The following is an 18,120-nucleotide window of genomic DNA, read 5'->3' on the forward strand; positions in this document are numbered from 1 at the left end:
AACGATTGAGACATTGAGTATGCTCCGGTGTATGGGGTGAATTTTAATTCAGGAAAGCGAGTGGAGCAGGCACTTATGTTGGTAACAACAAGATATGAAGTGAATAGAAAAGTGCCAGAAGACAATAGAGAATAAAAATTTTTTTTTTAATGACTTTGAGTTTGAAACGAATATTTTTGTGTTCGTGGATAGCTCACACGGTAGAGCCACGCTCTCACCTGCCAGGCGGAGTTGTCGTACCAATAAGGTCGCAGGTTCAAACCCCACCACCGCCGCGAAAAAATTTTTATTCTCTGTTGTCTTCTGGCACTTTTCTATTCACTTCATATCTTGTTGTTACCAACATAAGTGCCTGCTCCACTCGCTTTTCTGAATTAAAATTCACCCCATACACCGGAGCATACTCAATGTCTCAATCGTTTCTACGTTATATGTTTGTGTTGAGAATATTGGCTATTAAGCTTAACTGCTGGTCAAAATTATTCGCGATGGTGGTGTACGAACGAATCGGCGATCTCAAGAAGTGGGTGAGAGAGGGATCTAGTAATGACTTTGAGTTTGAAACGAATATTTTAGTGTTCGTGGATAGCTCACACGGTAGAGCCACGCTCTCACCTGCCAGGCGGAGTTGTCGTACCAATAAGGTCGCAGGTTCAAACCCCACCACCGCCGCGAAAAAATTTTTATTCTCTGTTGTCTTCTGGCACTTTTCTATTCACTTCATATCTTGTTGTTACCAACATAAGTGCCTGCTCCACTCGCTTTTCTGAATTAAAATTCACCCCATACACCGGAGCATACTCAATGTCTCAATCGTTTCTACGTTATATGTTTGTGTTGAGAATATTGGCTATTAAGCTTAACTGCTGGTCAAAATTATTCGCGATGGTGGTGTACGAACGAATCGGCGATCTCAAGAAGTGGGTGAGAGAGGGATCTAGTAATGACTTTGAGTTTGAAACGAATATTTTAGTGTTCGTGGATAGCTCACACGGTAGAGCCACGCTCTCACCTGCCAGGCGGAGTTGTCGTACCAATAAGGTCGCAGGTTCAAACCCCACCACCGCCGCGAAAAAATTTTTATTCTCTGTTGTCTTCTGGCACTTTTCTATTCACTTCATATCTTGTTGTTACCAACATAAGTGCCTGCTCCACTCGCTTTTCTGAATTACCTCAGTCAAGGGGGTTCACCCATCTCCTTACTATAATTGACAGGAACACCCGATGGCCTGAGGCAATACCGTTACAAACCACAACAACAGAAGAATGTGCAAAAGCCCTGATCTCCAATTGGATCTCGCGGTTTGGTATTCCTGTTGATATGACTTCTGACAGGGGCTCACAATTTACATCCACGCTATGGAAACAGATGGCCAGTCAACTTGGTGTGCAGATTCATCACACAACTGCGTATCACCCTCAGTCCAACGGCATGATTGAACGGTTTCATCGGTCTTTGAAATCATCCCTCAAAGCTCGTCTAATAACTCCAAATTGGGTGGATGAACTACCTTGGGTTCTGCTTGGTTTAAGAACTGCACCTAAGGATGATATCGGTCATTCTCCAGCTGAATTAGTATACGGAGAACCTTTAACAATCCCTGGAGAGTTTATACCCGACCATCCTTCAGACTTCCACGCTAAAGACTTTTTGGCAACCTTTCGGCAAAACGTGTCCCTTCATTCACCACGGCCAACACATCATCACGGCTATCATCAAACAAATTTACCCAAGAACTTGATGTCAGCAAAATATGTTTACATCCGTGTTGACACCCACCGAGGACCCCCTTCAGAAGCCGTATACAGGTCCCTATGTTGTCATAACCCCTGGAGATAAACAATTCCTGATTGATGTTGGTGGCAAAGCAGAACGGATTTCGATTGACCGACTTAAACCTGCATTTGTCGATTCTACGCAACCAGTTTCCCTTGCCACCCCACCTCGTCGTGGACGCCCACCGAATACGAACAGAAAGTTATCGAACAGAAACATACAAAACTCCCGTACTGCTTCTGATGATACTAACGTAGTGCCTACTAAGAAGCTATCTCGCTCAGGACGTACCATTAAACGACCTCGGTACTACGAAGATGACTAGTCCGTGTTTGGGGGGGCATGTGTGGCGATCTCCGTTTCCTACGAACTACGAAGACTTACCACATACTGCTGACTGCAAGACTACTCTACACGCCAGATCAGACAAAAACGTAAACACGAGAGAACTCATTAAATTTATAAAATTCACTACACATTGCTTTCATTGTTTGTTGTTTCCAGTAAAGTAGATGCTACAAGCATACAATTTCCTGCCCATCAATGTTTTTGTTTATGCATCTTAACAACGCCACTACCACATTATCTCATTCGTCTGTAGTTTTTAATTCATCATATGTTGTTGATGAAGGGGAAATCCGAAACGTCCATTTTATCTGTTTTCGTATATTAAACTGAAGCTTACATTCAATTTCACAGTTATAATTTATTTATTTATTTCAATTCTGAATATAAAAAAGCAAGAACAATTCAAAAAATAATTCTATGTGATGAAACCACGTACAGAAGGCATAGCAACATAAACATTTTCGTATGTTTATAAATATAATTTAAGAAGTGTCACACTTTGTGACACAGCAGTACAGTGTCTAAAACCGGTCGCACATCTATTCGGTAACTTGTGGGATCAATTATCTTTATCGTTATTTATTTCGGGAATTCTCAATGAAAATATTTTTAAGTCAGTCCTTCTGAGCCACTTGGACTCATTGTAAAACAAATTAAGTCCTTTAGAGCCTTGTAGCCAATGGTCCAGGAGTTATTCCGGTTTCAATAGCGTGAAGCGGACAATTAACGTATTTGTTTGAAAACCTTTGAACAGGACGCTAGTCTGTAGTCTACCGCAGATTACTATCCCAGCTTGACAGGTAACCTTTTACACCTGAATGGAGTGAGTGATTGGAGTAAATTTTCTTGCTCTAGAAAGTACAAATTGGCTTCGGTCGGAATCGAACACAGAACCACTCAGTCCAGAGTACAACGCGCTAACCATGGGCCATCCTGCCTCCTAAGCTTATAAATACGGAACTTATCCATGTCTCTGTGGCGTTGAGCAGACAGATAACAGTTTAAACTTAAAAAAAATAAAATTCCCTTTTTCATCCCATAGGGGACATTTTTCTCGAGGGTCTATTCCAAGTGAAGACTGGAATAACCCAGGCGTCAGCTGCAATGCACGCCGAAAATTTAGCTAGGACGAGGTATAACCCTGGCGTCAACCGCAGTGCAGCGCCGCAAATTGAGCTAGGCGAGGTGACTTACTCAACTGATGCCTTTCGGGTACGAAGCATGCTGACTTTCTATTATCCTCTTGAATGATGCTAGTCCGTCAAAGATTACTTTCATCAGCGAACTGGTACTCATTTGCACTTGGGTAAAATGAGGTGATTCCAAGAAAGTCATTTTAAGATAAGATCGGAGATCACCATAGAGTCTACGGAATTGACCCTTGAGCAATCTTTGGGTCATTAAAGGATGCATCCAATATTGTTTTCTCTTTCAATTTGTCTTTTTTTTCCACGTAGTAAAGCACATTAATATGCAACCTCTATTTCATCCATTACTACTACTACTACTACTACTACTACTACTACTACTACTACTACTACTACTACTACTACTACTACTACTACTACTACTACTACTACTACTAGTAGTAGTAGTAGTATGTAGTAGTAGTAGTAGTAGTAGTTGTTGTTGTTGTTGTTGTTGTAGATGTAGTAGTCGTAATATTAGTAGTAATAGTAGTAGTAGTAGTAGTAGTAGTAGTAGTAGTAGTAGTAGTAGTAGTAGTAATAGTAGTAGTAGTAGTAGTAGTAGTAGTAGTAGTAGTAGTAGTAGTAGTAGTAGTGGTAGTAGTAGTAGTATTAGTAGTAGTGGTAGTAGTAGTAGTAGTAGTAGTAGTAGTAGTAGTAGTAGTAGTAGTAGTAGTAGTAGTAGTAGTAGTAGTAGCAGTAGCAATAATATTACTCTTGCTATAAGAATATTTCATGGTTATATAAATCTTATGTAAACAAATCCCATTGTACAGTGTAAAAAATCATTATCGTCATGTCGTATCTTATGTTGATTCATAAAATGTGAATTATTAGAGTTGCAATTGCCTACAAATAAACTTTTGAAGCTTGCAAAAAAAATAATAATGCATTCGCGCAGGTGTGTCCTGGGACAGTCCTGTCCTAGTGCGGAACCCCTTTTGAATAGAAGTTTTCTCCAGTGGGACAGGACAAATTTGTCCCGGGACAGTTTTGTCCTAGTGCGGAAGGAGTCTTAGTTGTGTCTGAAATGAGTGCACTACAAACCACAGACTATGCTACAAACCGAGGCTAAAACTGCACACCCTCAAATAGCTACATCGAGAAGAAGAAGAAGAAGAAGAAGAAGAAGAAGAAGAAGAAGAAGAAGAAGGAGAAGGAGAAGGAGGAGGAGGAGGAGGAGGAGGAGGAGGAGGAGGAGGAGAGAAGAAGAAGAGAGAAGAAGAAGAAGAAGAAGAAGAAGAAGAAGAAGAAGAAGAAGAAGAAGAAGAAGAAGAAGAAGAAGAGGAGGAGGAGAGAGAAGAGAAGAAGAAGAAGAAGAAGAAGAAGAAGAAGAGAAGAAGAAGAAGAAGAAGAAGAAGAAGAAGAAGAAGAAGAGAAGAGAAGAGAGGAGGAGGAGGAAGAGGAGGAGAAGAAGAAGAAGAAGAAGAGGAGAGGAGGAAGGAGAGAGGAGGAGAGGAGAGAAGGAGAGAGAGGAGGAGAGAGAGGAGGAGGAGGAGGAGGGAGGAGGAGGAGGAAGAAGATAAAGGGGGATGGAGGAAGAGAAGGGGGGGGGGGGGGGTGTTTATCTCTATTTCAAATGTCTCCAATTAAGTTACAGCCATCGTTATCTTTTTCTCATCCACCATTATCCATCAACACTCTATCAAATCTTATTGATAATTGTAACTAAAATATAGCATTTTTAGTCTCGCTCTCTCTCTTCACCCCATTATCTTCCCTCCAACATTGATTGCTTTCGTCAACTTTGCCACCCCATTATTTTATTTTATATTTCTTTTTCTTTTCTCCCCTCCTTTTCCTCCCCTCTCACTCATCAAACAATCGGCACAAGCAGATGTCAGAACAAAAGCAAAAAGGTCAATGACCTCTGACGTCAGACCAATGCTCTCATTGCTATGCGTCAGACCAATCAGTGCTTTTGGCTCTTCTGTCGGCCGTCGGCGCAGGCTCAGGTGGTTTTTAAGTTTAGACACAAGGAAGCCGGTCTGCCTCTTTCAGCTTTCGTTATTCGTGGCTCACAATAAATCGTAACTAGAACAAAAAGAAAAATACTACACGCTCTGCCCTAACTTTTCCAGTTATCATTATAATAATAGTATTACCCCTCTTTCTATTCAAGAATTCTGTTTTGGAAAAACTGCCGACCTTGTTGACATTAACGTAGAAACGGTTGTACACTGAAAAAAATGACTTTATTTTCCATTTTATCAGAAAGTTTTTTTTAACAATTTACCTTTAAATAGAGATCAATTAAGACGATCCTGAAATTCCCAAAAATGATTCAATCTGAAATTTCAAATGGAACATTTGCATTTAAGCATTTTTGTAAGGTCATTTTAGTGAAATACTCGATATATTAAGTTAAAGGTTTTATTACGTCCAGAATGAAAGAAATGTGTTTTATCAGTGTGCGGAAGACAGTACACCTGCCTGTTTTTGAAAGTTTATTTAACCTCAGATTCTAGACCCGTAATTTTAATCTATAACAATTCACATTAAAGGGGAATGTTAAGGAGCAGGAAATGTAAGATTAAAATCGGAAGAGATGTGTGAGATGGCTACAGTACTAGACAAAGTAGAGGAGGAAATAAAAGTACTTTCTTATTTGTTTGTCACTGTATCACACACGTATTTATTCAGATGCGATTATTCTGAGACGAGGTTCGAATATTCCTGCCAATGTTGCAATGGCCGCACATTTCAAAAACTGCTCATTTTGGGGGAGACCAAAAACAACATTCTCGGCTGGCTCAACCAAGATCTAAGGATATCGGAAGATCAGAGACTGAATCTCAACATCATTGAGGATCTTCAGGCACCGAATACGATGGCTGCGAATCGACAACGTTGGTTAGACTTAAAGCACGATTGGTGTAGGCAACCGAGACGTCCCAGTCCGATGACATGGATGCCAAAGGCTCATATGTCAATGTTATTAACATTTTATAAATATAGCATTCTTCGGGTCTTTGGGTTTATAAAACGAGTTAAACACTACGAGCTTGCAATGAATTCAATTCAATTTATCTATAATGATCACTTATTTAGAACATCATCAAAACAAGCCAGAAAGCCCCGCCAACTGGAAATTACATATTTTTGGTCGCGCTAATCGAAACTGTGCAGAAGTTAAGAAACTATCGACTAAAGAGACTTATTATCGATCGATATTCAAGTACTTTAAAAACTTTAAGTTCAATGGGCCAAGCACTATTTTACCTAAACAAAATTACTGTTTTGATTGAGTTTTCTCTGTTTGGATATAAATATAATATTCACCTTATGTTGATTAGAGGACCCTGGCCATTTTTTGTTTTCAAATATGTCCTGAAACAATCGTTAGATCACACTGAATCAAATAATATGAGAGAGATTTTCCAATATACATGCAAAGCACGACAAAGTACCGAAAAGGCACTTCTAAGGGTAATAGATGATTTTCTACTTGAAATGGATAACAGGAATATTGCCGTCCTCGTTCTTATTGATTTATCTCCTGCCCTCGACACAATTGACCAAAATTCCTTGTTAATGGTTTCCGAAACAGTTTTGAAATGAAAGGGAAAGCCTAAAACCAGATCCATTCATATCTGACATATCGCATAAAGAGAGTGAGTGAAAAGGAACACATATCAGACGTCAGGAATTTGAATATGACTCCCACAAGGTTCTGTATAAGGACCTATCCTCTTACGTCATGCATCACTCACTAAAATTCTACGGAAATATAAAAACAATTACCATCAGTGGCATTATGACACACAGATTGATCTAGGTCAAACCATCGGAAACCATCGAAAATTGCGTACACGATGTTAACATTTGAATGACAACAAATGTATTACAGTTCAATGATTAAAAGATTGAAATTGTCACTCAACTAGAACAAAAGTCTATCCGAAATATCGAATGCAACACAAATGGCTCGATTGTGCAAAGTTCACCCACTGTTAAAAATCTCGGCATCTTCATGGATGAGAATTTGACAATACCAGCACATAAAATATCTTTCTCAATGTCTAAATTTCCATCTTCAAAAAATGATGAAACTTAAATACAGATGTGACAAAAACCTTATTTTTATCAAAGATTCTTTCGAATCTTGACATTTGCAACTATCTCTTATTGAACATCCCTGGCGAGAGAAAATTCAGGTTGCAAAGAATTCAAAACAACGCTGCATGTCTAGTTCACGCAGCAAGAAACATCATGCATCACCGTTGGTAAAAGAGCTACATTCGTTTCCAGTTAAGTAGGAAATATTATTCCAAGTTCTGGTATTGTGCTTCAAATGTCTTAACACATGTCTTTGCGACAAACTGAAGTTATGTACACTAACCCGATGCCTTCACTTGTCGATTACTCTCGGAAAGAGCTCGTATGTATCATGTAGAAGATACTCTTTTTCTAGAAACGTCCCGACGCTCAGGAACAAACTTCCATAAGAATTACTACTGCATTGTTCATCGGAAGAAATGTTTTAAAAACATCTAAACCTGTGTTCTTTTCCGAATTAATGTGTTGATGTTCCTGTAAAGTCCTCCTAGCACTCTCTCGTGATGTGGTAGAGCGCTAAACAAAATCTTCTTCTTCTTCTTCTTCTTCTTCTTCTTCTTCTTCTTCTTCTTCTTCTTCTTCTTCTTCTTCTTCTTCTTCTTCTTCTTCTTCTTTTCTTCTTCTTCTTCTTCTTCTTCTTCTTCTTCTTCTTCTTCTTCTCTTCTTCTCTCTTCTCCTCCTCCTCCTCCTCTCTCCTCTCTCTCTCTCCTCTCCTCTCTCTCCTCTTCTCTCTCTTCTTCTTCTTCTTCTTCTTCTTCTCTTCTTCTTCTTCTTCTTCTTCTTCTTCTTCTTCTTCTTCTTCTTCTTCTTCTTCTTCTTCTTCTTCTTCTCTCTTCTTCTTCTTCTTCTTCTTCTTCTTCTTCTTCTTCTTCTTCTCTTCTTCTTCTTCTTCTTCTTCTTCTTCTTCTTCTTCTTCTTCTTCTTCTTCTTCTTCTTCTTCTTCTTCTTCTTCTTCTTCTTCTTCTTTCTTCTTCTTCTTCTTCTTCTTCTTCTTCTTCTTCTTCTTCTTCTTCTTCTTCTTCTCTTCTTCTTCTTCTCTTCTTCTTCTTTCTTCTATTATCATATATTATTATTATTATTATTATTATTATTATTATTATTATTATTATTATTATTATTATTATATTATTATTATTATTATCATTATCATTATTATTAATATAATCATTATTAGTATTAGTGATGATGATAATGATATGATTACATCGACTCCAAAATAAAGCTGCTCGTATTGTTACCAAATCAAACAAGTCAGAACACATTTTTTTTAAAAATACAAACAAAAAAAACACATCACTCCAGTCTTGCGGTCGTTGCATTGGCTTCCGGTGGAGAAACGGATTGCTTACAAACTTGTCTCTTAATGTTTTAAGTGCATCCATGGCACTGCTCCCAACTACATGTCATCCCTTGTTTCTATCTACAATTCGAATCACTCGAATCACTCTCTCCCCTCATCTACTTACCTGTAATTGAAGCGTTTCATTCCTAAGTCGAATTTTTCACGACATGCTTTCGCACATTTGGCTCCCTTTGTGTGGAACGCTCTTTCAGCAGACATCAGACACCATAATTCTCTGTCCTCCTGTAAAGCCTCTTTGACGACAGAGTACTTCCTTTCATTTTTCTGTGAGTGATTATATTGAGTTTATTTAATGATGTATATGATCACATGTGCATATATGTATAAACGCTTCCGAGCACTTTTAGGTAGAGAGGGACGCTATATAAATTATTATTATTATTATTATTATTATTATTATTATTATTATTATTATTATTATTATTATTATTATTATTATTATTATTATTATTATTATTATATACAATCAGATATGGACAGTGATGCTGACACTCAAGATGTTTCAGACTCAGAAACTAGTGAAGAGGAAGAATCAGGATAGGAAGAATTCCCCAATGAATGCAATGAACATTTAAACTGTTTTTAAAAAATTATGTTGATTTCAGAAATATTTAGACCAGTCAAATTTTTTTCGTATATTTTGCTTGAAGAGGTCATAGCAATGTCCACAGCACCTAATCGTGCCTATGTTTTCCTTTAAAACATTTTTTGCTTGATTGCCCAGAGTCTTCTATCGGAAAATTACAATATGATATCATGTTCCGGGGGATCACAGTGTAATGGAAGTTAGTTGAATTAATTGTCACTTTGAGTTATCTTAGCTGTTTCCGGTTACTCAGATTGGGATTAAATATCCAATTTTCAATGGTTCAAAATATATTAAAGGGGCATAACTCATTGATATTTATTTGCAACTTCTTGAAATTTTATATAGTATGCTAATACATCATAACAACGAGTTTTGCTTCTTTCATGGTTAACGAATATTTAACAGTTATGATCTCTATTTTTAGTATCAGATTTCAAGGTGGCGATAACTCGCTTCATTTTGTTCGGATTTTGTCCAAATTTAATATTCAAGTCGCTTATCATAAGTTTTACATCTTTTGTTTATGAGTATTCATAATATGTCTCTAGTTATTTTAAAATGAACCTTTTAAGAAATAATATTATTGCAAAATAAAGGAAATTAACTCATCGAAATCAAAGTAGAATTTTGTAAAATTGTGTATGTCACTGGCATAACGACTGACAAAGTTTTTTCAAATTCTCAAACAGGTATTACATGTAAACCAGTGTCCTAGTTATTTTCCAGCAAATGAAGATAACCATAAAATCTGCACTCAATGACTTTCCAGGCGCCATAGCTCCTGTGTATGAGTAATAATTAATATAGTTTTCGCCTGGACCGTAAGTTAACGCAACTTATCAAATGCAAATAATATAAGAAACTGATAACTCATGTTATTACAAGCAAAAAGTATATTCATTCACTTTCTATATCTAAATATGTAAATAATAGTGTATGTGTATGTATTCCTTCCAAATGAATGAATAACATTTACAAATGTGCTATCGTAAATACGCTATAGTAATATTATGTATTTATTTATGTACTGATTCTTATGCTCACGTTGTTTACTTATCTTTCTCCAATCCCCTAACCTAACTGTATCTCGTTAACGCTATTATAAATTATTATTATTCGTACAATTTATTTAAATTGAGATCAGTGGTGTTATCAAGGGTTGTTAATTGAAATCTTTACGACATCACTGCTCATACGGAAAACAAGGCTTTGCAACTAGTCAAAGTTTTGCTCCTATATACTCACAGATCTGGATCTGGATATCAGGATATCTGGGAACTACTAGCAAGTGACCTACTGGGGCAGCGTGGCTCAGTGGTACCGTCTTTGCTTCCTACCCAAAAGGTACCGAGTTCAATCACCCGCCGCTGCGTTGTGTGGCCTTGAGCCAGTCACCTCGCCCTAGCTCACTTTGCGGCGCTGCTCTGCGGCTCACGCCTGGGTTATTCCAGTCTTCCCTTGGAATAGACCCTAAAGACAAATTTCCCCTTGGGAATAAAGGGAATTTTATATTTTTATTTATTTATTTATTATGACCAAGAAACCCATCCATGAATTAGAACAGCAAAAGCAACCCTTCACTTGCACCCAGACATATGAATGTCGCCATTAGTCACAGCCAACCTCTACAAAACAGATAAGGAACAAAGAATATTAAATTAAGCACAGAACGATAGACGATGAAAAATTAACTTTAATAAATTAAAATTCTACTATAATTTTTTTGTTTAAGTATCTATGCGTTAACGTGTTATTGTGTGAGGCCATTCTATTGATTTATATTAAAGTGTTTAGCTTTAACGGGGATTACAGCTTATCTTATGACCCGATATATCCATATATAACGTGCCACATCTACCACTACTATTACCTATTTCTTTAAACAAACTTTATTACTATATGTCGAGTTGTCAGGAATTTTAACCAACTATAACAGGGTGAAAGAGGCACCAGACGACCTGTCTTTGGGGTAAACTATCTTACACTTACATCTATTTGTCTCTACCTATTTGCCACTTCTACTACATAGACGAGACAGTCATCATCATCATCATCATCATCATCATCATCATCATCATCATCGTCTTTATTATTTCACTTCTTGTCGGCCTCCACATTCCTCATCTCTAATTTCTCTTCCCCACAATTATTCTTCTATCCCACTTCTTCGTATTTTCTCTCCACCATGATTTATCTATTTGTGCCATCAAGGCAGCCGTAGCCTCACAGTCTCAAAGGACATTAAATCAGGTCTGTTTGCTTAAAATTCAACAACAGAAAGTAAACAAAAGCGTGACAGTGAAAGAGATGGCTGAGGTTACCAAGGTCATAAAACTGGACATACTATACTGGACGTTTCGCCAACGCCAGAGTATCAAAGATGGTGTTGATTTTAATGGGATCCATGCAATGAATTTGAATGTACCGTGAGAAAGATTTGGGTGAAACCAGAGATGCCAACTGTCAGTATTTTGTGTGTATTTTTAGACTCATGTTGTTAGTCACCATTCAATCATGTCGGAATTAACTTCATTAAGAAAAAAGGGTTCTACGTTTAAAAAAAAAACAACAAATAAAAATTTAAAAACTAGCAAATTTAAGTTTTTTGAAGTGTAGGAAACAAAACTTAATCTTACACGAGGGAATTTATTATTGACAGTTTAAGATTTAAACTTAAAATCAAACATCTATCATTTTTATATCGAAATTTAGAAGATTTTTTTATTTATGCGCGCTCGTCCCCATATGATGGTGTTTGCTACGGCAGAAGGAGAAGGAAAAGGAAGGATATTGCAAGATCATTTTATTAAAAATAATCAGATTTAAAATCTAGAATTACTGAAACCCGATGAGCTGTATCTTGATGTTTGAAATTAATTCAAATTTCGTTATTTTATTCACCATTCCCATCTCAACCTTACATTTTTTTTCCTACGGACTGAGCAGGATATGAAAATAATGGAGAATCTTTGTTGTTTTGTGGGCTGCCCCACTCGGTAAGACAAAAAGAAAGAGTAGGTGTTGTATAGAAATCCGTGTTTCGCATGTGAAATGACATACACAAAAGAAATATTATTCATACGCTAACATTTTTGACACTTTGCGAATGGATAATAAGATGTTCCCAAAATTATATTTTTAGAAATTCCATTTTTTATTTCTAAGAAAAAAGGGAGTGTCATGGTACACAGGCGTTTATTGCTTTCAGTTTAGTTCGCCAGGTAAATCTAGCCAGTCCAGTGATGATGAGTCATAGCTTTACACTGAGAGAGGGAGACAATTTTTTCGCCGTTTTGATCGATTTTTTCTGAATTTCAAACTAATGTAGTATTGCCGTTATTAAGCGTAGCAAAAATATTTTTATACTACCAAACAGTTTATTAACAGAGTTTTCATTGATTATTTAATCATTATTATGATGTTGTTAAAAATCAAGAGGGTAAACCCATGAAATTGATACATAAATTTAAGTGAATTAAATTTTTTAAGAGAATATTTTAACATGTTCAACACTTAAGATTTTAAAACAAAAGTAATGGAAATGATGTTGAATATCTGTTGAATGTAGACACATAAATTTTATACCAGTAGATTGAGGCGTTTTTGAGATATCAGTTCACCTGTACGTAAAAGTAAGGATTTGAGTAAGGTAAAACTGAAATCCAATCACAGCATTGTCTTAATAGACATTTTTTAATAAACCAGAAACATAGTCAAATGTGATTCATTTACATTTATCCCAGAATCAACGAATTATAAGAATTCCATTAAAAAATGTTATATAAGGACACTCATTTAAAGACAATCAAAACCACTAAGAAAATCTTAAAGAGTTCTTATAATTTTCATAACCTTATTTTTGAGATATCCATGCCCAATACTTTTTTTATGTACTTGACTTGCACCTCTTTTAATTTGTGTGCCATATAGACTGCATATAGCACACCACTGGTGAAAGATTAGGATCATATTCACCTCATTAAGTATTTTTTCCTTGTTCAGAGTTTTCTCATTGAACCAAAGGTATCAATACCTGCATCGCATTTCTTTAAATTATGTACCAGTGAGATACATTTCTCGCAAATTGAAATATTTAAATATGTCAGAATTTCTCATTTATATTTATAGTCAATTGTTGATAACGTCTAGAGTCTTTTAATCCTCTCAGCACGGCTCTGTACTCTTTCACAACAAATTCGACATATTTCATTAGTACTGGTGTGATGACCGTCTTCAGTGTGCCTCTCCATAACCTGAACAGAACTTAAATAAGTAAATTTAAGAAATATCTAAAATTTCCGCTTAAATTCAATGAAATCAAATTAAATAAATGTCTCTTATCATCACTATCTAGTTTTATTATTGGGTTTATAAAATATCATGAAATATTCTCCTCTTTGTTGGTAACAAAAATAATTATTGAGATTCCTTTCCACACTCTCTATTCTTAAATCCCTGAATCTACATAATAAAGTATATATCATATGAAAGATAATTTTATCTACTTTTCTCTGATCCCTCACCCTTGATGGTAAAAAGTGTTGGTTTTATATTTTGAATTTTTAAATATTTCTTAAACTTATAATTTTAATATTTATTTCATAAAAAACTCTGATTATTCAAAAGAGCAAAACACAAACTTATCATTTAATGATGTAAACAAAAATAATTGCGTCTTGTAGAGGAAAAGCTGATCTTTGTATCCATATATGTTTGAAAATTATGAAAAAGATACTGCGTCCACAATAGGCTGAGAAAATTGAGTATTTTGATGAAATTTCTACTACTCTCTGCCTGAGAGAAATTCAAAGCGATGAGATTTACCTGCAGACATAATTTATTGCCAGTGCACCCTGTCTTGACAGGTGTTATCACTGTGGTTGACGGTGGATTGTTTACATTACTTGACGGTAGCCAGTGAGGGAAGAAGTAACTAAACTGAAAGTTTGGGCCCTATTTAAACGGCTGTGGGTAGCGCATCTGACCGGTAATCAGAGGGTTTCGATCCCCAGTCGAGATCGACTGATTTTTGGAGATGTTTTTTTGTTTTTCTTGTATTTTATTTCTTGCTTTGTTTGACACTTTTCATACACACTTGTTCAGTTCTTTATCTTAAAAAACGTTTGTCTCCATTTCTCACCTACAATTTCTAGTTTTAAAAAGCTTGTGATATAGGATAAGGTTGATAAAAATTCTTGTCTTTTATTACGGTCTTTCATTTCACTCGTGGTATTAAAACCCTGTATTGATGCTCGTTAATACTCGCATCATGAAATACTCGTGTATTAAGCACCGTAGTTAAAGACATTAATTATCTGATATCAAACCAGCATCGATCAACAATGTTATTGCCATTCTATTTAATGATAATTTTATCATTTTATAGATTTTAAGAGCGTGTTGGCATGTCTGAGAAGGCAGGCTTCCTCGTCCATATCTCCCTTTATCTATCTACTACAGTGTAGTCTGTCACGACCCGACCAGATTTATAGGACTGTAGTGTCGTTTAGTATCTTTTAATCTGATGAATAGTATTATATTCAATTGTGTCCACGCGAGACACTTCTTAGAACTAAGAAGAAGGGTGAATTTCCAAAATAGCCTAACTCCGTTTTTCCCATTTTGAGATATTTAGGATTATTTCCCCTAAAATTTCTCATTCGGTCTATTATTTTATTGTATTTAAATTTCAAATCCACACAAATTTAGGGCAATTGATGCTTAAAATAAAGTTTTGCATTTCAAGTTATCTCATGGATGGAAAGTGTCAAAATTTAGAAAAATCGACTTAACGAGTTTTGGAAAACCAGTCTTCAATTGTAACAGAAAAGAATGGAGAAAGGATACAACATTCATACTATTCAAAATGAGGAACGGACAAGCCCCATTGAACGTATGCGTGCAACTGGCAGAGCATTTATTTTTCATTTTGGCAAGAAAAGTTTTACATAAATTGTTAGTCAATTATGATAATTCCCAGCTGGTCAAATAGTCTCTAAATTGAAACTTCAACTAAGTGTCATGGTTAAGACATTTCAACAAATATTTTAAAGTCAAATTTTGCTAGCCAAATATTGTAAGTCAGTGTAAGGCTGAATTGATGGAAATTTTTCTGATACATATTTTTTTGCCATTCTTTAATTTGGCTCATTCACTTTCTTTGTTAAAAAATCTTGGGAATTCTGTTGGTTGTGACACAGTGCTACGTATATCTTCTTGAGCCATCCAATGAATTGCTGCCATACCTGTTCACTCTCACTCTCACTCTATCCCATGACCGGTTGGTCGTCGGGGGGACTCTCGGGATGCAGACTTCACGATTCGATGCCACTCATCACGGTCTTGGGCCTTCCTCATTAGATTGTTCCACGTCAATCCTGTCCAATCTTTTATGTTATCCTGCCATACTTTCCTCTGTCTTCCTCTTCTTCGGCAGCCTTCTACTGTGCCATGCAATATTGTCTTGCATAAGCGTTCGTGTCTTACGAGGTGACCAAACCAAGACAATTTTCTTCACTTTACCATTGCAAGAAGTGGTTGTTGCCTTCCTGCCAGTTCTTTTACTTCGTCCAGAGCACTTACATGTTCCAAATATTATATTTTAAATAGTTTTCGGTAGCTTTTGAGCTGGAATGCGCGAACTCTCCTTTCTGTGTCAGCATTCAGGGTCCAGCCTCACAACCATAGAGGAGTACAGACAGTACGAGAGATCTAAATAGTTTAAGCTTTGTCTTGAAGTTTATGTTGCTTTTCCAGAAGCTATTAAGTCTTACCATTGCTGCAGTAGCCATCCCCAGTCTAGCTTTTATTTCTGACGTGCTTTTTCCGTCATCAGTGAACAGCACTCCAAGGTATTTGAAAGATGTTACCTCTTGAAAAGTTTCACCATTCACGACAATTTGTGTTCTAGTATTGTCTTGGCTGTTCACTAGGATTTGGGATTTGGAAGTGTTGATCTCCATGCCATATCTTGATGCCGCTTGGTGTAAATGGTCAGTAAGTTCTGGCAACTCTAGTTCACTGATAGGCAATAAGGTCTATATCATCTGCAAACCGCAGGTTGCATAATTGTCTGCCACCTATAGAGACTATAGGTTGGTGATACTGTAATGCTTCTTGCTTTACCTGTTCAAGATATATATTGAATAAGGTTGGGGACAGTATGCAGCCATGTCTGACACCAACAGATGCTTTTAAAAAGTGTCCCAGTTGGTTATCACACAAAACAGCACTAGAATCTTGTTCATACAAAGCTTCCATTGTTTGGATGAGTCCTTCATCAAAGTCGAAGTTTCCTAGAATGTTCCAAAGGCCATCGTGCCACACTCTGTCAAATGCCTTTTTGAAATCAATGAAATTATAATATAAAACTGTTTGGTGTTGGAGACTTTTCTCAGGGAGGATGCGGCTATTGAACACCTGCTGGACTGTGCTCCTGCCTGCTCTGAACCCATCCTGTTCCTCTGCAAGTATCTCTTCTGATTTGGTTTTGATGCGGTTTAGGTTGATGAGTCACATTACTTTACTGCGGTGGAGTGAATAGAAAAGTGCCAGAAGACAATAGAGAATTAAAAAATTTCGCGGCGGTGATGGGGTTTGAACCTGCGACCTTATTGGTACGACAACTCCGCCTGGTGAGAGCGTGACTCTACCGTATGAGCTATCCACGAATCCAAAAAAAATCGTATCAAACTCAGGTCATTCATTCCTAGAGCTCTCTCTCACCGACTACTGGAGACCGCGGGTCCAACACACAGCCATCGCGAAGTTACCTGGCCAGCAGTTAAGCTCGCAGGTTCAAACCCCATCACCGCCGCGAAATTTTTTATTCTCTATTGTCTTCTGGCACTTTTCTATTCACTTCATCTCTTGTTGTTACCAACATAAGTGCCTGCTCCACTCACTTTTCTGAATAAAAAATTTACTGCGGTGGCTGATTGTTCTATAATTATAGCATTTTCTCAAGTTTCCCTTTATTTGGTAGTGGTGCAAATTTTAGGCCAAGTTTTCTGCTCCAGTATTTTCTGACATAGAAGAATTTTTATTGCTTGCACTGTTTGCTACCCACCATATTTTATAAAGTTCTGCTGGTATGTTGTCTATTCCAGGTGATTTATTGCAACTTAGGCTCTTAATTGCGTTCTCAATTTCTTCATTCAGGATTGATGGCGTATGGTCTATTTCTTTTTGTTCCACTCCTGTACTTACCACTGTATTGTCTGTTTCAAGCTCTACATTGTAAAGGCCATCACAGCATTCTGTCCATCTGTTCAAAACATCTTGTTTGTTGGTCAGTAAGGTTCCATTTTCATCTTCTATTACATTAGATTTGGCATTGTGTGTATTTGTAAGCATTTTCAATGTGCTATACGCTTATCTTAGGTTTCCATCGCATCTCATACTTATGTCGATACCAAAACATTGGTCATCTATCCATATCTCGTTTGCCTTAAGCATGTAATTTCTCACTTCCCTATTACTTTCCTGATATCTTGCCATCGCTTCTTCGTTTTGATGTTTATGTGTCCTACATTCACTTATTCTGTCGCATAACTCAAGAACTTCGTTGGTCACCCAGGGTCGTCTTATCTTCCTTCTGTGTCCAATGACTTTCTCTGCTGTTGAGTGGAGTACATCATTTATGCTCCCAGTTAGCGAGTCTATATCATTGTCTATTAAACTTAGGGCAGCAAATTTACCATCAACGTCAGCTTCAAAAATTTCAGCAACTGTTGGATCTTTCAGTTTCTCGACACCAAACCTCAGTCTAGCTTTTGCAGCATCACGTTTTGATTGA

The 18,120-nt window shown here is 36.8% G+C and overlaps 2 protein-coding genes across 2 annotated transcripts in view; one reads left to right on the forward strand and one right to left on the reverse strand.

Moving 5' to 3' along the window:
- Positions 1–1,321: 1,321 nt before the first annotated feature.
- LOC144971869 (uncharacterized) lies at positions 1,322–2,102 on the forward strand. Its single transcript, XM_078912943.1, has 2 exons — positions 1,322–1,654; positions 1,749–2,102. Exons 1-2 carry the CDS (start codon positions 1,322–1,324, stop codon positions 2,100–2,102), a joined length of 687 nt encoding a protein of 228 aa, XP_078769069.1.
- A 15,594-nt stretch (positions 2,103–17,696) lies between these two features.
- The window catches only part of LOC144971870 (uncharacterized), a 696-nt gene continuing 272 nt past the window's right edge, over positions 17,697–18,120 (reverse strand). Inside the window, exon 1 of the mRNA XM_078912945.1 lies at positions 17,697–18,120. This exon is cut by the window's right edge and continues 272 nt beyond it. Within this exon, the coding sequence (XP_078769071.1) occupies positions 17,697–18,120 (424 nt within the window).

The sequence above is a fragment of the Berghia stephanieae genome, chromosome 4 (assembly GCF_034508935.2).
Source record: "Berghia stephanieae isolate SIO BIC M18660-M18661 chromosome 4, UCSD_Bste_1.3, whole genome shotgun sequence".
Taxonomy (NCBI): Eukaryota; Metazoa; Mollusca; class Gastropoda; order Nudibranchia; family Aeolidiidae; genus Berghia; species Berghia stephanieae.

What these genes read in the sequence shown, in the direction of transcription:
- LOC144971869 (XM_078912943.1), top strand. Translation starts at nt 1,322, where the DNA reads ATGACTTCTGACAGGGGCTCACAATTTACATCCACGCTATGGAAACAG. An exon ending in TCCACGCTAAAGACTTTTTG is followed by an intron (nt 1,655 to 1,748) that starts GCAACCTTTCGG and finishes ACTTGATGTCAG; the next exon opens with CAAAATATGTTTACATCCGT.